At 38.4% G+C, this 23,606-nt stretch overlaps 1 protein-coding gene across 1 annotated transcript in view; it reads left to right on the plus strand.

Annotated features, from left to right (window-relative positions):
- The window catches only part of LOC113233512 (serine/threonine-protein kinase Genghis Khan), a 78,248-nt gene extending 56,404 nt beyond the window's left edge, over positions 1-21,844 (plus strand). Inside the window, exons 31-43 of the mRNA XM_026468635.1 lie at positions 1,471-1,678; positions 2,277-2,443; positions 2,539-2,734; positions 4,174-4,365; positions 5,248-5,340; positions 5,895-6,014; positions 10,930-11,032; positions 11,670-11,808; positions 13,669-13,744; positions 16,350-16,449; positions 17,146-17,248; positions 19,393-19,475; positions 21,278-21,844. Of these exons, the coding sequence (XP_026324420.1) occupies positions 1,471-1,678; positions 2,277-2,443; positions 2,539-2,734; positions 4,174-4,365; positions 5,248-5,340; positions 5,895-6,014; positions 10,930-11,032; positions 11,670-11,808; positions 13,669-13,744; positions 16,350-16,449; positions 17,146-17,248; positions 19,393-19,473 (1,578 nt within the window). The 3' untranslated portion in view covers positions 19,474-19,475; positions 21,278-21,844. The remainder of the gene's footprint in view (positions 1-1,470; positions 1,679-2,276; positions 2,444-2,538; positions 2,735-4,173; positions 4,366-5,247; positions 5,341-5,894; positions 6,015-10,929; positions 11,033-11,669; positions 11,809-13,668; positions 13,745-16,349; positions 16,450-17,145; positions 17,249-19,392; positions 19,476-21,277) is intronic.
- The last annotated feature ends 1,762 nt before the right edge of the window (positions 21,845-23,606 follow it).

Consider the following 23,606-nt stretch of genomic DNA (forward strand, 5'->3'; position numbering starts at 1 on the left):
ACCGCACTTGTAAGGCGCTAAAATCGTATACAGAGCGCGACACTCCGCTTTAGTCTTCATTTGTTCTACTGACAGCGCGATACTGCGATGACATTACAATTTAAATTTCGAATAGGTTGACTTGGGACATTTTTTTCGTGGTTTTTGTATTAGACCCGTCGTCCATTTATTTGTAAGTCAATGATAAAAAGATTTTATTTTTCTTATAATGTATATTCGCCGACTAACTCCGTAAACGTTGGATAACAATCGTCCAAATCGTGGAGTCTACTCTCGATCTCCGTCCCACATCCGTCCGAAACAATTACTGCCAAATAAGCAATACTTCACCATATGCAAAGACGCGTGATGCGAATGAAGCTTCATACTTGATACTTGTCTTTTAATTTTGTCGAATATTACTTATTTCACAGTAATTGTTTCGGACGGATGTCGGGCGGAGATCGAGAGTAGACCCCCGTATCCGAATCCGTATCGAACGTTTTAATCCGAATGTTCTGAATAGCTCGGAAAGCGCCCTTTGATTCGAGAACGATATCCAATCGAACGATTCGGTTAAGATATCGAAGAGTTCTGAATCGGGGTCCTGGTCTCAAAACTGTGGAATCCATTTAGAGTACCAGACCAAGGAATCACTACGTGGCTCTATCCAGAAACCCAGACCGGAAACCAATTACTTACTTACTTATTATTAGAAAAGTTTGTTTCCCAAATTGGTAATCTAGGAATCGAAACCGAGACCTTCTCATTCTGACACCTACATTGCAAACCTCTGAGCCAGTGAGGTCGTCAAGGCAGTCATAGACGGAGAAAATCTGAGTTCACAAATTATTGTTTTTTATATAAATGAGGACGAAAAATACTTGGGTATTCGTCATATACAGGGTTGTTTGTAAAATACAAACAACCTTGTAGGACTATATCACTGACCTCACATACCACAACTTTTGTTCTATTACTTTTAATATTTTATTTTCATACATTACCTATTTCTACTGGCAAGCAATAATGTAAGCGTTACTTCGTTCCCGTTTTGAAGGGTAAGGGTGCTGGTAGAATTACGGGCACATGGGACTTGTCAACTTATGTCCCATGGTGTCGGGTGTAGTGGCGGTGCCCCTGAGATATTTGCGGATTAAAGCCCTAAGTGGCACTTCATCTGTTATGAACAGGCGTGTTACCTAACACCAGGTGTACGACTTGTTCGTCCTGTCACTTGATATTATAAAAAAAAATCGTTCAAAATATTGATAACTCTGTGCGATAACAAAAGAAGCGAGAGTGGGGGTAATCGGGAGTAAAAATAAAAAGTAAAAAGCGTCAGATAGTACAATAAAAACTTAACGGTTTGTTTTTGGTAAATTTATTGTTTCGAAAACGTCATGAAAGAAAAGATGTTGTTTATAATGTATCTAAATAAGTCTGGAGAGGTTGTTATGTACTCGCTTCGATGCCTTTATATTTTTGTAGATATACTCAGCCTGCGTAATAGTGGACGCGACCGCGGCGGCGGCCTTACGCGGTGCGCTGTGCGCATGCGTCCTGGAACGGTCGCGAATCTGCGTGGGGGGAGAACTGGGACTAGCTCTGCTCGACCTACAGAGGGGGGAGCTGACACCTAGAAGACAGCATGCACCTGTCGCACAGGCGCATTATGTACCTACCGAACAGTTGTTGGGTGAGTTCATACGTTCCAAGTGGATATGTGTTGTCTCTGTCTGCCTCAAATGAAAATCAAGAAGATTAGTATTGCATATTTTAAAAGTTATTTATTACATAGCTCTATTCAGAACATGCTAAGTTTTCTTTTGAATAAGATATCGAGCTTTTCGTTGCTTAAAATTTCATCAGCCCTCGTTGACATGTTTCCCACTCAAGACCATAAAGGCTTAGGGAGAGGCAGTAAAACAGCGCTGAGCGGTTTTATCACTATGCCAGCGTAGCATAGGCTTAGCCTCGGTCTTTGACTCAATTTTTTTTATATTTGTTTAAATTAGATATTGAGAAATTACTGTAGCGATATTAATATTATATATAATTTTTAAATACACCTTTTTAAAATAATTTTACATTTTAATTTTAGAATTTAAGATTTCGAAATAGGCGACTATTTTAGAAAATCAACAATATGTATGGTATTCGTATACATACGATTGAACACTACGTCTATGTATAAAGATGCAAAATGTGAAGATTAGATAATAGAATGGGGGAGCCCTTTCCTCCCGTTCCGGGCGTGTGAAAGACAGCCCCAATAAAGACCTGCGCGTGCGCAGTGGTGATCGCGGGGCGCGGGCGCCACGTGCGCCTGGTGCCGCTGCGCGCGCTGGAGTGCTCGGAGGTGGAGTGCGTGAAGGTGGCCGAGACCAAGGGCGCGCTGGACCTGGCCGCCGGCGAGCTGCACGCCGCCGCCCACGGGTTCGCCGTCGTCTGCAAGCGCCAGGTTTCGTAATTATGATAGATAGATAGATAACACGTTTATTCAGCACAAATACAAACAGAAACAAAACATTTACAATACGATTATTCGTCATTCAGAACACGTACATGGTGACCGTGTATGAGATAACGCGAACGGCCGCGCGAAGAATGCGGATCGCAGAGCTGCGGGCGCCCAGTGCTGTGCACAGCATCCAGCTGGTCCGGGGACGACTCATTCTCGGCTACAGAGGAGGCTTCGCTGCGCATTGTCTGCCTGACCCGAGACAACCAACACGAGACCAGCCTGCTGTTTGTAAGTACAATTAATTGTTTTAAAATTTTTTATTGGAGTATAACTTACATCTATTGTCTTATAATCATAGTTTAGTTTACAAGTAACTTAGTCGACAAACGACCACTTATAATCCATTTCATATAGGATGAGTTCTGTGACATTTCCATTTTTACGTTCCACGTATATTATCTCTAACTAACTTAACGAACTTGTCAACTTCTGTCACCACGCCTAAGGTTCTATCATACTGTAAATTACATATGCGACATTCTTTCAATCAGAACAGCCTTTAAATATAGTATTTTTCGTCGCGTATACTTCTCCTAGCTCCATTCAGGACTACTATAATTGTCCTATCGATACTGTGATCTAAACTAGTGGGATCTTCTGATCCCTATGATGGGCCTCCACACACACCCCTACATCCCTACCTCTGCCACCGCTACGTGCCCCCTTATATCTTTAGTACAAGTGGCGGGTCTCTATATTCAGGCTGTCTAGTCAACTAATACTGTATCTAAGTAAGTAACAAACATTGTGCAGACCTACCAACTGTAGTGCCGACCAACCAGTGCACTCCCAGCAAATGCCTGATATCTCACCTTCAGAATTTAAGATGCCTGGACTGCCGTGTTAGTTCCCTACTCTTAGGTATAATAACAGACCATTTATTAATGCTTGATATTATAAAACTAATACTACATCGCGACTTAATTCGCGATAACTTATGTATCAGGGCGCAGACGGGCGCAGTGGCAGTGGCCCTCGGGTCTTTGTCCATCACTAGGTATCATAAAATAAAAGTAATTCAGTATGTTTATACGTGTTAACATGGTGATTAACTTAGATTACTTAGTCAAAGAATACATAACGCACTTGAAACATAATGAAATATAGTATGCCAGTCATCGAGTATATAACCAGAAATAGAAACAAAATGTCATTTAATTTGTTTGAAAACTATTCTGTCAAATCATTACGGTGACAACTGCGCTCCGATTGGCCAGCCCGAATTTGAAACAATTGACGTGTATCCTCAATTGTTTCACTTCGAATCGAACAGTTTAACTTGAGTATTAATTAGTAATTTAATATTTAATTATCGATGAAATGTGATTCCGTTTGTTTTGTAATTAGATGTTTTGCTGTTTTTACCACAGCACCGAATGGGACACCCCCCATTGTTAGAGATATTGTCTTTATTACAATAAATACAGAATATTTCTGAAATATACGGTGACGTACACACACAAGTCAGTTGTTGGCGCTGTACTATACCAGTTTTCTAATTTGTGATTTCAGCGCAGAGGAGAGTTGTTATTTAAAAGTGATATAAGATCCATTTACCTGATGAGTTGCCAGGGTTGAATGGCCCTTATTTCGTCTCTATTTCTGGTTATATACCCGATGATGCCACTACACAGAGAGAAAGTAACATAAAGCCCCACGGTTTCCAGCATTGGTACACCCCGAGAACCAAGTGAACCTGTTCCTGTCGCACTCGGGCGCGCGGCCGCTGGCCTGCGCCGCGGTGCCCAATTCCACGGACACGCTGCTGGTGTTCAGTTCGCTGGCGCTCTACGTGGACCGGAACGGGCACCGCGCCAGGGACACCGAGCTCATGTACACGGCACCGCCGCTCAGACATGGTATGTATACGTTGTGCATATTTCAAGGATATTGCGTACATACCATATGCTTACCAAAAACATACTACTACACGTTTATCACGTGCTACCACATCCACTGACTCTGATAGATAAATTACGGAACAGTGTGATGAGAGAGCGTTGCGGCGTGGAAGAAGATGTAGTGACAAAGATAGAGAAAGGGATGCTCAGATGATTCGGACATGTAGAGATTTATAAGGCGAGTCTGAGCCGGCAAGTTGGTAAAGAACTTACCATGACCAAATTAAGGACGTCCTAAAGAAAGGCCAAGTCAAAAGTACCCTTAACCTACGAGCGTGTATGAAAGCACTGGTGCGTGTCGGTGAGACAAAAGATATGTATGAGGACCGTAGCAAGTGGAAGATTGTTATCTCTGCCTACCTCGATGGGGAAAAGGCGCGAAGTATAATATATGTGTGTACCACATCCATACTATCCACTTATGTTGGAGTGTACAACATTTACCGTATACGATCTCACATACGTCAAATTACATACGACACACTGGATGCATACTACACGCTTGTTATATTGTACTATTACACATGAATACTTATGTACCGTACCCGTACCACGCGTACGCGTATCGAATACGTCAAAGTTATTGCATACATACTATATGCTTACTGTACGCACACTATATGTTTATTATATATCCACACATGAATATTCATGTACTGCATACATACCATACGATTTACACATTTTTAACATTGTCACATATGACTAATTGTATACCTCGTGCATACCATACGCATACTACGGGTCTACCATTAGCATACCGCAATCATAAGTATATTTATGATTTTACTTCATACCACACGCACATCAATATACACGATAATGAATAATTTGTTACAGCTATAAACGAAACGCATCTGCTGATATACACGGCAACACATATCGATATCTATGATATCGAGAGCGGCGAGTGGGTGCAGACCATCAATATTCGTAAGTATTCAATTTTTACCCTATATTCATTTTAATGATGATAAATGAAATTCCCATACAAATATTTAGTGGACGTTGAGCACTTTCACTTATAATCTATGCAAAGTCGATATGTTTAATAACAAAACATTGCTAGGCAACCATGGTGGCTGTTTCACATCTGATTCTGGCAACGATTCTGACATTAAAACAAATTAAATTATAATTTGTTGGAATAAGGTTTAAATTTAAGTGAACGCTAGTCGGCAATAACGCAACTTATTCCGGCTGCTCGGCCGCTATTTCTTTTGACGTTATATAGCAAATTTTTACGAATGCGTAGATTTCATGTGAGAAATAGAACTCGCCAATCCGCCTTCTTACCTCACGCCGATTGGTTGAAATGCATCGGGATTAGTTAATACGCGTTTAATAGTGAATCTTTTGAATAAATGTTTTTAAGTGGTGGGGTAAGGACGCCTCGCCACTGAAAGGTTGTTGTCTAAAAATGCCTATTCACGCTAGTTTATATAATACAGTGACCATGGTTTTTGAAAACGAGTGCCTGTTTTCAGCGAACGCGCGGCCCTTGGACGAGAGCGGGTGGATCTGCTATGTGTGTGGCACCAACAACGGGTTCCCCTTCTCCAGTGACGCTTCACCCTTCCTCGTCTACCTGCGGCCGCTTCTCACGCGTTAGTATATTACATTAATTCTTAATGTTTTTATACATGTGTTCTTTGATAATAACACCTGAAAGTACATCAACGATTACTTACCATTGAAAAGCTGTCAAAATATACGCTGACTAATAAACGTTACTTAGCACTTAATCTAAGGTTCAAAATCGATCAAATCATGTTGAAAGTCTTGCTTCCTAAACTTTTTTTCTCATAGGAAGGAGTGGTCCTTTCTAGTAACGTTTTTTTTTACAAATTCATCAACTTTTAATGTGTATTTTAGCGCTGATACCGTGCTCTATTTCCTACATATTTCTGCCGCCAAGCAGTAATGTGAGCATTACTGCGTTCCGGTTTTGAAGGATAAAGGCGCTGGTGAAATTGCAGGCACATGAGACTTGTCAAAGCGCGGAGTGGCACTGCAACTATTATGGACAGGCGTGTCGCTTACCACCAGGCGCTCAAATTGTTCGTCAAATCACTTAGTATTATAAAAACAACTAGAGAACTTTAAAAAAAATACATGTACTAAGTTTTATACATTTATCTAACCGAATATAATTCCATATCTTGTTTGTTGTGAAATGTATTATGTAGTACCTGTGCAATATGCTTGATTTATTTATGGAAAGCCAAAATTTTGGTCACGTCCTTCCTAAATGGGATTTATTCCCATTACCATCTCATGCACTCCTTACTTTTTTCACTTACATGGACCCCTTGTAAGGTAGAGTAAAGGTATAGGATAGGGGTCGATATAGACCACAATGAGAACCACTTGCGTAGTCCTACGTTCTTATTTAATTCTTCGGCCTTTAGACACCCACTGCTGAGTGTAAGCCTCCGCATTTGCCCGCTATCTTTTCCGAACCTAGTGCTTTTAATTATAGTTTGTTAATGCAAAGAAAGATTTATTTCGAGATCATAGTGACGCACTTACCGGACTTAGGTATGGACCTAATCTCGCTGCAAAGAAGGATGGCGAAAGCTGACCCAAAATCAACGAAGTGCCGTTCATGGACTTTGCTATAATTTTACGTTTTAGTTTATTAATATATTTTTAGAGGTCTGAAATAAAGAAATTGCAAAGCAATGTATTTTGGAATACAGGTAGATGTTAGAACACAACGCAATCGATTCAGTTCGACCGTAAATTAGGTAACGTCCTTGTACGTAAGTTTCATTTTAAGCATGACTGAATGTTTACCTATACATACACACATAAAACATTAAAGCTATAAAATACCTAATCAAATAATCAATTAAACAATAATGACATAAAGTAAAAAATAAAGAAATGTGACAAAAATATTTAGACAATAAATATTTAAGTGAGAGGCCTCTTGCCAATGTCAATGTCACTTTGAGATTGAGAACAGTGTACCTTTGTTTCAAATTTCTGCCAATTGGGCAGATTTAATTTCTATTCATTTTCATTGCAACAGAACATGTTAACGTTGTATAAATGCAGAGTTCGGCAGATTTAGGAATATTCAGCAAGTTCTTTATTATTTTTAGGAACAAACTGAAAACACGTTGTTTTCTGCTACTAAGGACAAACATCTGGAGCGAAATACAGGACAATGTTATAAACATTACCTGTATCAACTTTATAACCCCAGCTTCTACAGGCTGTACTCAATTAGCTTTTTTGATGCATTGATAATGAATCACAAGTATTAATAGGTCTCTTTAATGCACGTCATCTTTTGATGACACTGGGTCACTAAATAGTAGACATGAGCACCGATAATAGACCAACCGGCGGCGGCGCGCCGACAAAAAAGTGTCAGCGGCGGTGGCGTTTCGGCGGCGCGAGCGCGACCCTAAAACGAATTTGTATATCGGTGTTTGTGTTTACAAAAAGCGTTATGCAAATAGTTTTTCAAAGGAAAAAATAAAATAACGTATTTTCCATAGTAATCAAATTTTTATCAGTTCGATATTTTATCAGATCGATCGGAGGATTTATCAGAGGAGGAGAGGACCTGCGATTGTAAGCACGCGCACGCTTCCATGTTGTGTATGCGTAGTGAAAATGGCGACGCCAGAAATTGACAAATTAATTTTTTAAACAAAAAATCTTTAAATATAAAATCACTGACTAACTTTTGTCGCTTATCTATGTCACCTCTGCTGAGGCCGGAGGCGTGCCGGCTGGCCTATACTGCAGATGACAAGGCAAATCTTTTAGCCTCACTCTTCGCAAAGAGTTCGCGTCTGGATCTAATCGTACCTCAGCCGGGCTGCACGATGGCGCCAATTCGCATACGCCAAAAAGAATAAGTAGTAAGTACTTAGAACTCTGCAGAATCTAGACGTGAATAAAGCTAGCGGGCTAATTAGATTTCCAGCACTAGTCCTACGTAACTGTGTGCCTGAGTTGTCTCCTGTTCTCAAACGCCTACGCCTGTACCGCCTCTCCCTTGAGACTGGTGTAGTTCGCAGGTCGTGGAAGCTTGCAAACGTGCAACCTGTGCCGAAAAAGGGAAGCAGAGCTGACTCTGTCAACTATAGACCTATCTCAGCACTTCCGTACACTGCAAGACTATGGAACGTGTACTCAACAATCGTATTGTCGTACCTTGAAGACGACGACCTCCTCAGTGATCTCCTGTACGGATTCCGACGAGGGCGATCAACTGGGGATCTTCTTGTGTATTCCTGTCACATATAGAGCTAGGCTCTAGAAAAGCAAGGTGAAGCACTTGCAGTGTCTTTGGATATTTCTAAAGCCTTTGACAGGGTCTGGTACGCAAACTTTTTGAGTAAACTTCCCTCTTATGGGCTTCCGACTGACCTTTGCAATTGGATCTCGGATTTCTAGAACGAACTTTCGATTCGAGTGGTCTTAGAAGGCAAACATATGGAGATAGATTCCTCAGGGTTTCGTACTGTCTGCAACTCTGTGCTGCATTTCAATGATATGTTAATTCCAGGTACCTTTGCGTATGCTGATGATAACACAGTTGTAGATAGGTACTTGACCAATGCAAGGGTCATTGGAGAGGAAATCCAGTCTTGTCGAGAGTCTCCAATTGGGGCGATGCCAAATTTAACGTTACCAAAACGCAGGCGTGTCTATTCTCCACAAAACGGCGTCCCTTTGAACTGACTCCGACTTTTCGTGATATACCTATCCATACCGATAGCCGACGGTCTCCAGGTACTTGGAATGGACCAGTTGTCCAATTTGTATTTCGGCATATGCATTGAATCTATGGCCAAACGTGCAGCAAAGAAGTTTGGGATCCTTTCCAGGGTGAGGCGTTACTTCACATCGGGACAAGCACCATATCTTTCTACGTTAGTTTTGATTATAGTGACCTACCTACCCTTATTAGGGCATACGGGGCGTATGAGAAGGACATTATAACCTGTGCGCGCACAGGAACCTTACAAGTTCAGGTTCTGACTCCAAATCAGCCAGTGTACCTGCTTCTCACAGACCTCTGTCACTTGACTTCATCCGGTTCTTCGAGAGGCTAGTGCCTCGGGTGAGCCGCCCCGGGTGCACGTACAGTACCCTTCCTATTTTTCAGATAGCTACCGGAGCTGTAGGCACGCTCACTTCCCGTTGCGCATTGCCTAACTAGCAATTGCCTCCGCTAAGCCGTCGACTCTGAGTCCACTACCAAATCTCCTCATTGGTGGCGGAGCTGTAAGGTACGCTCGCTTCCCGACGCCGAAAAACGACGTCTCTCCAGTTCCCAATAACCTAAGCGGCTGGAGGGATCGGAGGATATCTAGCTTATCCTCTACTAGCTCTCAGTGCTAGTGCCGGAGATGCCAGTTACAGTGTCCTTCGACAATGTCCGGACATAGCTTCCAACTTAAAGGGCAATTGACGTGGCCCGCGCATCTCCTCGCATACAGGCCCTCAACTACACCGCTACTAAGACGCGCTGGCTGCTCACGAGACTGACGCCCCGGACACATGCAAAACCGGGGCAGACAAACATGTCCGTCTCTGCAGCTAACCACAAACCCCAGCGAGTCCATACCCAAGTCCGGGTCCGCCAGAGACGCCCGCAAAGGCGTATCACTGGCGGAGGGCTTGGCCCGGACGCCCGCTGTACCCTGGTCTTGCCGTCGAGCCCGTAGTCTCTCCGGAAAACCCTATCTCTCGGGTCGGTAGCTAGGGACATCTCGGGTCGGTAGATAGGGACAGTTGCTTCAATTGTTTTAAGCATAAGTCCAGTCGTGTATGGAGTACTGTTGCCACCTTTAGGATGGCTCTGTTACATACCAACTGGCCTTTGACCCTACTAACCTACGACTAACCTTTGATTCCATTGACAACCGTGACAAGAAGAGGTGGCACGGAATTAGTGGAGGCGAAGCTGCAGAGCCTTGAACACGCCGTAAAGTTGCCAGCTTATCGGTAATATACAGGATATATCATGGAGAGTGTGCGATGGAATTACACGATTTAATTCTGCTTTCTCCTTTCCATCACCGGGGGACTAGCCGTAGACTTGGGTTCCACCTCTACGTTGTGGATATTCCAAAGATTTTCACGAAGCGTTACGCTTCCACATTTACATGGCGAACGGCTATGGAGTGGAATTCCCTGTCTGCAGACTTGTTCCCTGCACATTATAACTTGGGCCTTTTCGTGCCAAAAGTGAATAGGCATGGCATTCATCTATCGTCGACCTCATCGTCACTTTCCATCGGGTGAGATGAAGGTCAAATGTGAACTTACATTTTATAAAAAAAAAAAGTTTTATCTTAGAAAAGTCATTTTCTGGCGTCGCCATTTTTACATACACAATACAGAAGAGTGAGCGCGTGCGTACGATCGGAGCGCCTGATCGAACTGAACGGCGCGCCGGCGCGGCGCGCATTTGTACTAAATAGACGGGATGTCGCCATCCTTCTTTGTTTTGAAAAGTATTACCACCACAGGTCTTAACATTGTCCACAGAGGGCCCATTGAGCATGGACCACGCGTCGCTATGGGGTACGGGCAAACGAAGATTCTCTATTAGAGAACAGAGCCATCAGGCGCAAGAAGCACACAACAGATTGTAAGTACATTGAGAGAAGAACAAAAAGTCATATTGTGGTAAAAACCTATAACTAAAGTCTGTCTTTTTTGAAGACGGAGTAAAATGACATTTGTCCGGTTGCCAGTTTTTACAAAATTTTAAATAGTCATGTAGGTCTTGTCGATAGTTTTATCGATAGATTGTGAAATTAGATACAATTTTGCCAAAAATTACTGAATTGTGAATGTTACGACGCTTTAATGATTACTAATTGCGTTATTGCCTCCTTTTTGTTATTTTGACAGTTGGATTACATTATATAAATTTTAACAACAATAGCCCTATTTACATATATTGAATTAAAATGAAAAACTTTAAAATGTGTTTCCTCTTTGTATGTATGAACTTACAAAAATTAATAATTCAAATGAATTTGTGTTCAGTAATTGGATGAATAATAATGGGTCGAGGATGATTCAAATGAAACAAGATCGGCTATTTATTCCATAAGCGTGGCCAATATTCAGTCGATATTCGATAGAATATTTATCGACTGCCATCACTAGCTGTTCGCAAGCGGTGAACTGTCTTATTTTACTCCGTCTTCAAAAAAGACAGACTATAGTGGTAATTTATCACCACCATTTCACCGTCACACGTCCTCTATGCACTGCAGATCGGAGAGGCGCTCGCGGTTGATTTCAGCTCCAACGAACTTTGCGCACCTGTCGCACATGGGGCCAGGTGACGGCATCCGCTCGCAGCGACTGCTGGACCTGCCCACTACGGTTGAGACTGCCGATGATCAACCACAGGTATATATTTTATCTTAATGTCATAAATAAATAACAAAAACTATGTATACGTTGAGATTTTAGGACACAATTTTTTAAATAATAATAATAGCCAAATCACAACAAAAAAAATTCTCCAAAAAATTTCCTGATTTGAGAGCAGGTATTGCTCTCAAATTAGGAAATTTTCTGTGCTACCCAGAACAGCACATATTTAGAAAAGTTAGTTTCTCAAATTTTTCGCATTGAAAATCGAATTTTCGGTGTCAACTAGGGCTTTCAGACTCGCTGCATTTCCACATCCCAGAAAAAGCGAGAATTTCAAAACTGTTTTAAAAGTTCATACATATAGACCAAACAATTAGGCAGTCAAAACGTGAAATTTTAATTAAATTCTTCATTAACACAAATTATAAAATGAAAAATTATTTATGAAAGTTTTTTTTATAGTAGGTATTTAAGAAACATAGGACGTTTAGTATAGTTTCGGATAGAGAGGACCTTATTTTGTTACTACCGTTCTTCAATCTTCACAAACTATACTAAGCTGCACTCTACAGTGTTGTGTGTTGTTGTAGCCTACATAAAAAAATAACTGATGGTTTAGTATATTTTCAATACTTTTAGATTAAATTACTTAAGTTTTAAAAGTCGATATTCCTGTGACTGAAAACGTCAGTCTCGAGTTTCGGAAATGCCAAGAAATTGTCGAGACTCGTCATTTCCGAGACACGAGATTCCCGGGATGAAAACCCTAGTGTCAACCGAGTCGGGATCACCGAGGTCATCAAAATGTCTTTGAATGGATTCTATGACGATATTTTTGAAACTGTGAACAGTTGGTATTTGATAACAGCCCTTGAAAAACGAAAAAAATTAAATATTCTTCGCGTTTTAGAATGCCGAAAAATCCAAAACAAAAATCTTTAACAAAAAAATTCATATCAGAATTTCGACAACTCGATAACTTGACCCGTAGCTCAGTTGGTAAGAGCGGATTCAAGTCCCATCGGGTCGAAAAAGTTTTTCTGTGTTCGGTATTTGTGTTAATAATCATAATAAAATCATCCTTTTAACCGACTTCAAAGAAAGGAGGTGGTTTGAGAACCTCAAATCGTCTGTAATTTTTTTTTTTGTGTTTGTTATGCGATTACTCAGACATGTGTGAATCCATTCTCAGAGAAAAAATTAAGGAGACTGGTATCATGACTGTGGCATCACAGTACATTTACTCAAATATCTTGTATGCCCGTAAAAATATATAAAATTTCGTTAAGAAATAAGAAATCCTTAATATTAACCTTATAACTAAGTCCAAACTCATGGTACCACGTTTTTGTTTAACTAAGGTAAACGGTTCTTTTATGGGGAAGTTTAACTAAGATTACCCTTTCCTAAGTTTAAAACTTACATCAAAAATATTTTAATTGAAAAGTCATATTACAATATTGTAGACTAGGTGTTAGATAAAGATGTAAGTTATATAGAAAGACAACTTGAGCCTAGATTCCACACAAATATGAGTCAAAATGTATTCTATAGCATTTAAGTTTATTTAAAAGAGCAATCCCTAGAGTTTCTTGCTCGATCTTCTCAGGGAACTCAGCGTAGTGAACGAGCAGTAGATTAAAAGTGACGTTTGGAGATGTAAATTTGTTTTACCCTATGGAAAAAATGATTATTTACCTTTGACTTTGATTTCGATGATTCTTTTTTGTTGGAAAGTGGGTACCTTAGTAGCGGATTTAAAATACCCACCCTAAGGTGGGTAATTTAAATCCGGTTTGTTGGATTTCACCCACTTTCCGTTAACCAATATCAATAAAACCAGGCAATTAGATGTCATTCCACAAACTTTTGAGGATTTTTTTGTATTTCTAGCAATTGTACAGCAGTAGAGAAAGCAGTAAGCGAACGTCACCCCTTACAATATCGCATGGCACCGGCTCGTATAACGGTAAGTTTGTGTTGAATATCTACTTAGTAGTATAGTGATGTAATGTAAGTGTCGCAACGGAAACTTGGGGTCCAGTCCCGTCCTCCATCCGACATTCGGCCGAAACAATTACTGTCAAATAACTAATACTCGACCAAATCAAAACACATCTCAAGTATAAAGCTTCATTCGCAACATGCGTCTTTTGTTTGGTCGAATATTACTTATTTCACAGTAATTGTTTCGGATGGAGAATGGGAGTCATCGAGTATATAACCAAAAATAGAGACGAAATAAGGCCCATATATTCCTGGTAACACATTAGCGATACAGCTCTTATAAGTATCAAATCTCGTTTACACTGAAATGTAGGCAGGCCAACTACTGACCTGTGTGTACGTCTCCGTATATTCCAAAAATTTTCTGTATTTATTGTAATAAAGATAATATCTCTAATAATGGCGTGCAGTTCCATTCGGCGCTGTGGAGAAAAACAGCAAAACATCTAATTACAAAACAAACGGAATCAAATTTCGTCGGTAATTTTTTTTAAATAACGCACACACTCAACATAGCCCCGCACTAGGGTAACCCTGTATCGCGGGTGCCATGGACACACACATAGACAACCACAAATTACACCCAAATTCTGAGAGAAATAAATGTAGGCCATACCAATATTTCTCTCGGCCCGGGAATCGAACCTGGGACCTCTGCGTGGATTTAGTAACCGTTCGGCCAAATATTAAATAATGTAATGTTGAAATTTTTGTCCATTATAGCAACGCTCAAGTTAACTGGTCGATTTGAAGTGAAACAATTGACGACACCCGTCAATTGTTTCGAATTCGGACTGGTCAATCGGAGCGCAGTTGTCACAGTAATGATTTGGCAGAATAGTTTTCAAACAAATTAAATGACATTTCGTCTCTATTTCTCGTTATATACTCGATGATGGGAGTAGACTCTCAGAAACGAAGATGTCAAAAGTAAATCTTAGCGAAGAATTGTTGCGCTTGTGTTATTTGGATACCTAAGATACAAGTAAACAATTTACTTAGTTTAGGTCTCACCTAGATTAACTAGCACTACTAACCTTAATTACAGTTATGTAAACATACAATAATTTCACTGTTTGCGATAGTCTGGCGCACATGTAAATAAAGGGTTATTTAGTAAGATTCATGTATTTAGGTAAAATTTTTGTACAGAATAAATTTATCTTTACTTTTTTTTTATTTCATCCATTTCGTGCGGTGGGAGGGTGTTAAAATTAACTTTATGAAAAAGTATTCAACACAAGCACAGTAGTTTTGTACGATTTTACCTTAACTGGATTCCTTGAGTAGCAAATTATTTACGTCCATTTTAATTTATCCTCATCCTATTTAAGAGCCAAGCTCTTGTCGGTGTAGCTTCCTCCACTCTTCACGGTTCATAGCCATCCTCCCTTGATCTCTCTATTGCTGCTCACTTTGATCTTGTTTATTTGTTTACTATATTCTTGGTGTTCGTCTCTTTTTTTTCCCTTTTATTTTCCACTTAATTATGACTCTCACGAATTCATTATTACGTAACGTTACGTAATATTGCCCCTTCTGTTCTTTTTCTCCATTTTTCTTAACTTTTATTAATAAAAAAAAAAAATTTTATTAATAAAAATTAATAAAAAGGCATTGCAGCTAAGTTATTCCGCCTTATACTAGTCAAGAGTTTGCATCTCTATTACTCTCTATTACTATTTTTTTATTTGTTATAAAGCAAAACAAAACCTAGCTAATTGGACGTAGTTAAGCAAAAAGGATCCCATCCACAAAATTATCAAAAAATGAGTTATATGTGTATCAAACGGTTCCTAAACTCTAATCTCTTAGATCAGCAAAAAAACCAACATATAAACATACATAATAAATATCTCTGGAGTTACATGATATTATAAGTTTTGAAAATAAAACAAGAGTGAGAAACACTTTTAAACTTCAAACTGCCATATCTTGAAAGTGGCTGGATGTGCATTGAAACCTTTTTGTTTAACTACGTACTAATAAGCAATTATAATTTAAGATAATTTCCTAAAGCAAAAGTAACTTATATAAAGAAATTGTTCATCGACAAAATATGTTTTAATATTAGTTAAGTGAAAAACACTTTGTTTGTGTGTTCATAGTCTAGTTAATATTTAACGCCCAAAAACTGTAGCCTATATAACTTAATAACAACCTATAGTCCGTCTTTTTTTTAAATGGAGTATAATGACAGTTCATTGTGTAAGTGTTGCCCGCTTGCAAGAAGCAAATATGTGAAGGAGACATATTTACTAGTTTTTCGTTTTAATTCAATGAAATTCGCCTCTCCTTGTTAAAATGTATATGAATAAAAAACGATTTGGATCCTAGTAGGCCAATTGCCAAAATAAAAATGAAGAAGACTAACATAATTAATAACTTTTAGAACGTACGTAATTCCGAATTTTTGGCAAAAGTTTTACCTTTCACAATATATCGATAAAACTGTCAACAACAACTACATGACTATTAAAAAAATTATGAAAACTGGCAACCCCGCAAATGTCATTTTGCTCTGTCTTCAAAAAAGACTATAATATGGTAATTTTATTGTGTGGCAGGTTCGTGGCGTAGCGTGTCTCGTCCTCGCGAGGGCCCTCCTGCAGCCCCGTTGGACGCACCGCCCTCGCCGCCATTACCGCACCACAGACCCATGGAGAGGTAATTATTCATTACATTTAGAAACTCTTATATAATTACGCCAGGGCCGTTTCATAAGTAAATACACTCATATTTAGAGGAATGCTAAAAAAAGTATAATTGTGATAACAACGTTCATATGGACCACTAGAATGTTTAATCTAACGTATAATATCGGCCTGTCTATATTTCGTTTTTTTTTAGAATTAGAAAAACTGTAAACAAGGAAGTTGCAATCGTAATCATCTTTCTTCAAAAAGAAAACATCGTGAGAATGATGACAAATGACATTTTCAATACCTATACACGACTATTTTAAGAAAGTCTGTTTAATGTTGGGACCTCTGTTCCTTTAAGTATTTTATAGAGCAAGTTTTCGAAATAGAGTAAGATAGAAAAAATAGAAAATGTTAATTTAATCTTTACATTACAATCCTTGTACAACCCTAGCATTCGGTTACGCACGACTGCACAGGGCGGGCAACGTTGTTTTCACCTTCCTGTGCGCGTTCTTAGGTTCTTTTTTTTCTTGTATTGAGAGCCTAGTGTCATTAATCAGATTTAGTAGGCTATTATAGCGTAGGTATTTTCAATTTAGTATGAGAGTAACGTATATGTTAGGTTGTAACTATTGATTAAGCTGTGGTAATGGTGGGTAGAGAATCCCTTTAAAAATATCAGTCTTTTCAAGGTCACGCAAAGTCTACTTTATTTCAGATCAATCGGCGGTGGGTCTCAAGGCAGTGGGTCGTTGTTATTAGAGCGGTCGATTACGCCACTCAGCCTTGGCAGCATGAGCTCGCTGCACGATGTACTTAAAGTGAGTCTACAATATTGCATCGTGGGCGATCTAACTCTATAGTATATATAGTTGGCGCAATATTATTTACACCAATTTGTCTTATCGCTTTATTTTTTAATACAACACACGTAACGCACGTGCTATTTGTACAGTGCAAACGACTAGTTTGAACACTTATTTTTGAATTTGATATTCTTTATGCGGGGCTAACTATGTTCAATTAGTAAGAAAAGAGTCGGCAGTCGGAATTTTACGATCTAATTAAAGGTTTAAAAAAACGACCTGATTTAACTAGAATCTAGATCAAAACTAGAATTCACAAAAAGCATTTAGAGTATCCATGACTCGTACGGTGGAGCAAGATCATTATGTCCATGTACGCTTTTAGTAAAAGAAGTGTTAATGGTTTTATTACCCTATTGTAATAGAAAAGATAAGCCGTTCCAAGAGATGACATTCATCGGTGCAAGTGATACTTCATCAACTACACCAGTTAAGATGTATCTTTAACTAAAAGTAATTAAAAATTAGTTAATCTTTAATTAATCAGATGGGCAGTGAGTTAAAACACAATCAACCCGCCCGGTTTTAACCGGGTTTTTACCCAAAGCTGTTTAACCCATTTCTGCCCAAAATCATGGGCAGAAATGGCCAATACGGAATTTGGTGTAACCATTTTTTGGACTGTTTTATTGTAATGCGATTTTCAAGCAAATCGATTCACTAGAAAGGCAAATCGACACATCTAAATCAGAAAGAAATAAACAGTTTTGTAATATCATTAAAATTTGAACAATATTTGATTTACAATAAATATTTAGTGTAAATAGGGTTTGCCCTCCATTGCGGCCTTTAATCGATTTTCACCAGATTTAAAAACCCGGGCTCTTGCCCATCTCTGATAATGCCAACTAACACAGTATAATCACAAAAATTGCGTTATATGTAGTGTTGTCCCGTCACTTTTACATTAAATCATATTAGAATGACATATCGTCGGGGATAGTGCAATTACGCGTAACTAGCATTGGATTATGAGTTTTCATTTCAGTAATTTAGTGTCGAAATCAAGTTCGTCAAATGTCGTGGTAACCAAATTAGCGTGATTTACGGGAATCTATTGTTATGAGTCCGTAGACAACATAATGCTTACAGTGCAAAGATGAAAGTCGTAGCTATTGAAATAATAAAGTAATAACGTTAAATCCCTTTCCAGTAAAATTTGGTTAACTGCAGATACGCGCCGTTAAATCCGCCCTCTATTGGCTCTGTTGAACTTTCATAGACGGACACCATTCTTCGAAGCCCTAGCCGTAATTGAATCCTTAAGTAGAACAAATGATATTGACATGTTCAGCAACACTGAATCAAAATTTCTAACATGCGCTGATCACTATTTGGGCGTCCAAATAGTAATCACCGCCCGAAGCTCTGTGGTCCAAATTCCGCATCCTATCTTTGCCTGGTGATTGTGACTCAACCTTTTTTGTGACTATGACTTACTATATATATAATAAATCCCACTCCTGTAAAATTGTGCATATAATTATGTTTTGAGATAGCATGCAATTGTATTGACTCAATAAAGAACAATTTCAATTTGGTTTACTGCAGATACGCGCCTTTTACCAATGCTACATACGCGTATTTGCACTATCCCCGACGATGTGTACATATAAAACAATTTTTGAGATAATACTATGTTAATGGTCATGTACGTATCTTAAAAAACATATTTTCACGTTCGTCAAATCAACAAAACATCGAACGAAGCTTTATCATTTAAATTCAATAAAGAAATAAAACCTTCAAACCAAATTACGTGCTGCTAGGAATCAAAAAAAGCAAAAGCTAAAAAAAAACCTATGTTCAACAGTGAACGTCGTCCGGCTGATATGGTGATGATGATCGAATTTTGAAATGTCGTAAGCGACATTTTGTAGTAATGAACATTTTCCATTATGACAAAATATTCCTTACGACATTTCAAATTTCCGCCGTCGAATGGTTGTAAATAAATATGTAAACGTATTTAAATTTACAGTGTAAAGTGATGGTGCTGTTAGTTTGAGCAGTTATATAATAAAGTTGTAAATTTATTTAATGAGAACGAATTTAAAGAGAGAAAAATTTCGGATATTATATATTTGAAAAAAAATCAGGTCGGCACCGAGCCTGGCGAAGGCTTGCATTCAGAAGACTCCAGCTGCGGTGCTTCGCCGCCTCATCCGCTGGATCCCTGATGGTAAGGAAGTTATATATGAAATTCTCTCATGACATAGAGTGTTGCGATTCCATCAAGTCCCAACATAATAAAGTATTTAAACAGAAATAGAGACGAAAAAAGGGCCATCCATCTCTGGCAACTCATCAGTTAAATGGTACTGATATCACTTTTAAATATCAACTCTCGTTTGCACTGAAATTACAAATTACAAAGCTGAAATAGTACAGCGTCAACAACTGACCTGTTTCTACGTCTCCGTATATTCCAAAAATATTCTGCATTTATTGTAATTAAGATAATATCTCTTAAGTATGTGGGGCTGTTCCATTCGATAGTGTGGGCAAAACAGCAAAACGTCTAATTACAAAACAAACGGAATCACATTTCATGGGTAATTAAATACGTAATTTGTTCAATTTTCCTCCATTATAACAAAGCTCAAGTTAAACTGGTCGATTGAAGTGAAACAATTGACAACACCCACATCAATTGTTTCGATATCGGGCTGGCTAATCGGAGCGCAGTTGCCGTCGTAATGACATGGCAGAATACTTTTCAACCAATTTAATTGACATTTCGTCTCTTATTTCTGGCTCGATGGACCAGACCAAAGGCCCCCTTTATACAGTCGCGCGTGATCAGGAGCGCACTGCCGTCCGCTAACTAAAAGGTACTGACAGAAGAATTTTTTGAGATAACAAAAAAAACCATAACCCTGTTTAAGAATATTGAAATTGTTCAATGATATTTCGGCAATACATCGTTATGGTAAGTCGAACACGTTTACTAATTTTAACTGTTTTTAAAAGGGAATTTTGTGATATATTTTTTGTTATATAAAACGGTTATTTCGACCCCTCCAACGTAAAGTATCGTATGTCGAAATTGCCAAGTTTACAGGGAAGCGTTTTAAAGTTGTCCGTTTTATTCGGCAAAGCTCGTTACTCAAATAGAGTGATCATCTAATACATCATCTAACCGATATCTAGGATTTTATAATACTCTATGTGAGTAACGAGCTTTGTCGAAAAAAACTGAGAAGTCACGTGTTGTGCTTATTTCAGTGAATTCAGAATATTTAAAAGGCTCCTCTATAAAATTGGCAATTTCGACATACGATACTTTACGTCGGAGGGGTCGATTTGATCATTTGTCACTTAACCGCGTTTTAGATAGTGGACGGCTGCGTACAGGATTGCGCAATTACCTGCGTGAATTTTTTTTAAGCTAACGTTCTTTCACGCGCGATTGCTCGTGTTCGTTTTTGTTACAACTAAAAGAGCGTCCGTGTAAAGGCTAATAGTGCAGGATAGACCACGTGAAACTGGCGCGTGTTGGAGTGCGCGATTGCGGGCACAAACGCTCGGTATTTCCCTTTTCCTTCCAACGTCTTTACACGCGCGCTCAATCGCGCACGATTGCTGTCACACGCTATAGAGTGTCTGTGTAAAGCCCGCTAATATCGTCTAACTTGAAACCCAGTTTGAATTTGTGAATGAAAAATCATATCAAATATTCTAGCTTTCGAAACCATTTCGCTGTTTCAATTTCCTAAATATTGCTGTTCGAAAATGTAGGTTCAACCATTTTTGACGTCTGACTGACCTTAGATTGTTAAGCGATTTAATCGTTTAAACTTAAAACCTAGTCTGAATTTGAGAGTGAATATTAAAATCTTATATTTCATCCTTTTTCTGACTAAGAACTAGTCCATTATCCACCGCGACAGTTATTGTGGAAGTTTCTCCAATATGTAGATTTTTCTACTTTCTAATAAGTTCACCATCTTAGTCAATATTAAAAATTTGCCTCTTTTTCAGAATCGAAACGAATTCATGGACTCTATCCATGTCTCCTTTCTACGCTTGTTTCTGTTGAGACTCGAGGCTACACACACCGTATGCTATGTATATTAAAATTATATCACTGTTTATATGGAATATCGCGATCATACTGAATGGGAGACAACTGAAATGGCTCCATTTGAAATATTCCGTAATCAGACGGTCACACGTTCGAGCGATCTCGAGGTTACTCCCTATTTACTGAATCTCGTATATACTAACGGCGTTAAATCTTGTAACCGCCAAGGGCGCTGCAAAATTTGCCGTAGATGCTAGTGTTTTAACAATATGTAATCTCATGGTAGGGATACTGTTTATTGAATCCCATACACTGACTGACGCGGACTCGCGAAACTCTTGAATGTGTGACCGCCTTCTGTCGGTGGAATCACGGGTTATTTGTTTTGTATAACTTTATGATTTTTTACATTTATTTAGCGTTTTACTTTGGCATGAAATTGTTAACTATGCCCAAAATCGACGACGAGTGTAACGCCTGCAGAGGTAAAACAATATTCTCGTTGTTGTTATTTGCTAACAAGTTATCTGTGACGTAAAAAAGATGGAGCTAACTCTGCTTGACTGTTCAAGCACGAAGGACTGTTCCTTTACTATGTTTTTGTAACACTGCGTTGAAACTTGTCATTCAATGAGCATCAATCATGTCGCAGAAGAAAACTCGTTAATTGGACGCTACGTCCAAAATTTACTATAGAATCCAGTGTATTTAATTCCTTTATTAAATTAACTACGTCGTAAATACTATAGAAAAATTAAATTATTTTTGTTCTACTACTACAGTATTACTTTTTTTTTAAATTATGTTTATTATCTCTAACATTTCGATAGAAGTACTTCAATCTAAGGTCATGAAACAAATAAAAAAAAGAATACCGGGGCCACTTATATCAGAAAATGGCACTTGCGACAATCCACTGCTTTTTATACGGTCGCTTATTCAGTGTGGTCGAGATATTGATCGCTGGAGATTAGCATTAAAAAGTTTGAGCAATTTTATGCGAATATTAACATTTGGTTCCTAAAAGATTGTTTGACTATAATTTTATTTGTAAAATAATAAAAATGTACCTTCCATTTAATGATAATATTAAAACGGGCCGTAAACATTTTTGTGGCTAATGATTACATTTAGTTTCGGTCCGAACACGTGGATTCGTCAGTTTGTGCACAGGATGAAAGCAGAAACCGAATGAAGATTCATTCACATTATTGGTGATTCAGGGTATTTAAAATTGAACACCAAATGCATGCAGATAATATAGAATTTACGTGGTTTTTTTGCGGATACCGGTATCAAAATATTTTACCGGTACTGGATACATTTTGTGTTTAATTTTGCATACACTGTAACGCGTATAACGGCTATCTGTTAGTTTCTGGTCAAAACAGGAAAATGAAAAAAAAGTCCGATTTTAATATGGCAATAAATATCTTTGTAACTGTCAAATATTGACTTTTATAGATTTTTTTTGTCATAATTTGTCCTAAGACGAGACTTAACTTTTTCAAGACTGAATTCAAAATGGATGCTAGAATTTGTAATTATAGCTTACACTTGTTTAGCTCCTTGTGTTCGTACAAAATAAATTTCTGAAGTGGATGTTCGGGATTGCTGACGAATCTCTTAGGTATCGGAATTTTCTCAATAAAAAGGGTCCTAAGTCTTGATTGGTTTAGGTAATCATTAACCACTAAGTGAAGTGCCACCCTTAAATAAAGCTAGATATAAACCATGTGACTTGTAGGTCAATTAGTCTCCGATTGTATTCTCAACGTGTACTTTATTAAACTCAAGTATAAGCATAACAAAATAGGTACCGTTCTTCGAAATAATCAAAATACATATAAAATGTAAATATGTAATAACTTTTTTTTTATGAAAGCGTAGCGTTTTTATACCAGAAGGTCCGGAAACAAAAGTATACAAACTGTCAAATTAAGGTTATTTATAGCTGATAACAGTTGACATTCCATAGCAAGCTTCCTCGTTAATGAATTTTACATTTTTTTAATATGTGACACTTCTATATAATAAATAACTCATAGCCATTATGTATCAAAGCGGTGCGTAGGAGAGCTATACTTCTAGTCCAATAGTATGCGTATTTTTTAACTAAACGTGGTGAAGATAATGGACCTTATGAGTACAAGCGATGGTGGAATAGTATAAATCTACTACGTCGCAGACAGTTGCTAAAACATCATTGCAAGAAAAACGTAACATCCGTTACTATTATTAGGGCATACTTCTTTTAAATATATATTTATTATGTAAAAGGGGAAG

This window comes from Hyposmocoma kahamanoa, unplaced genomic scaffold, assembly GCF_003589595.1.
Source record: "Hyposmocoma kahamanoa isolate Upper Pololo Valley unplaced genomic scaffold, ASM358959v1 79, whole genome shotgun sequence".
Classification (NCBI taxonomy): Eukaryota; Metazoa; Arthropoda; class Insecta; order Lepidoptera; family Cosmopterigidae; genus Hyposmocoma; species Hyposmocoma kahamanoa.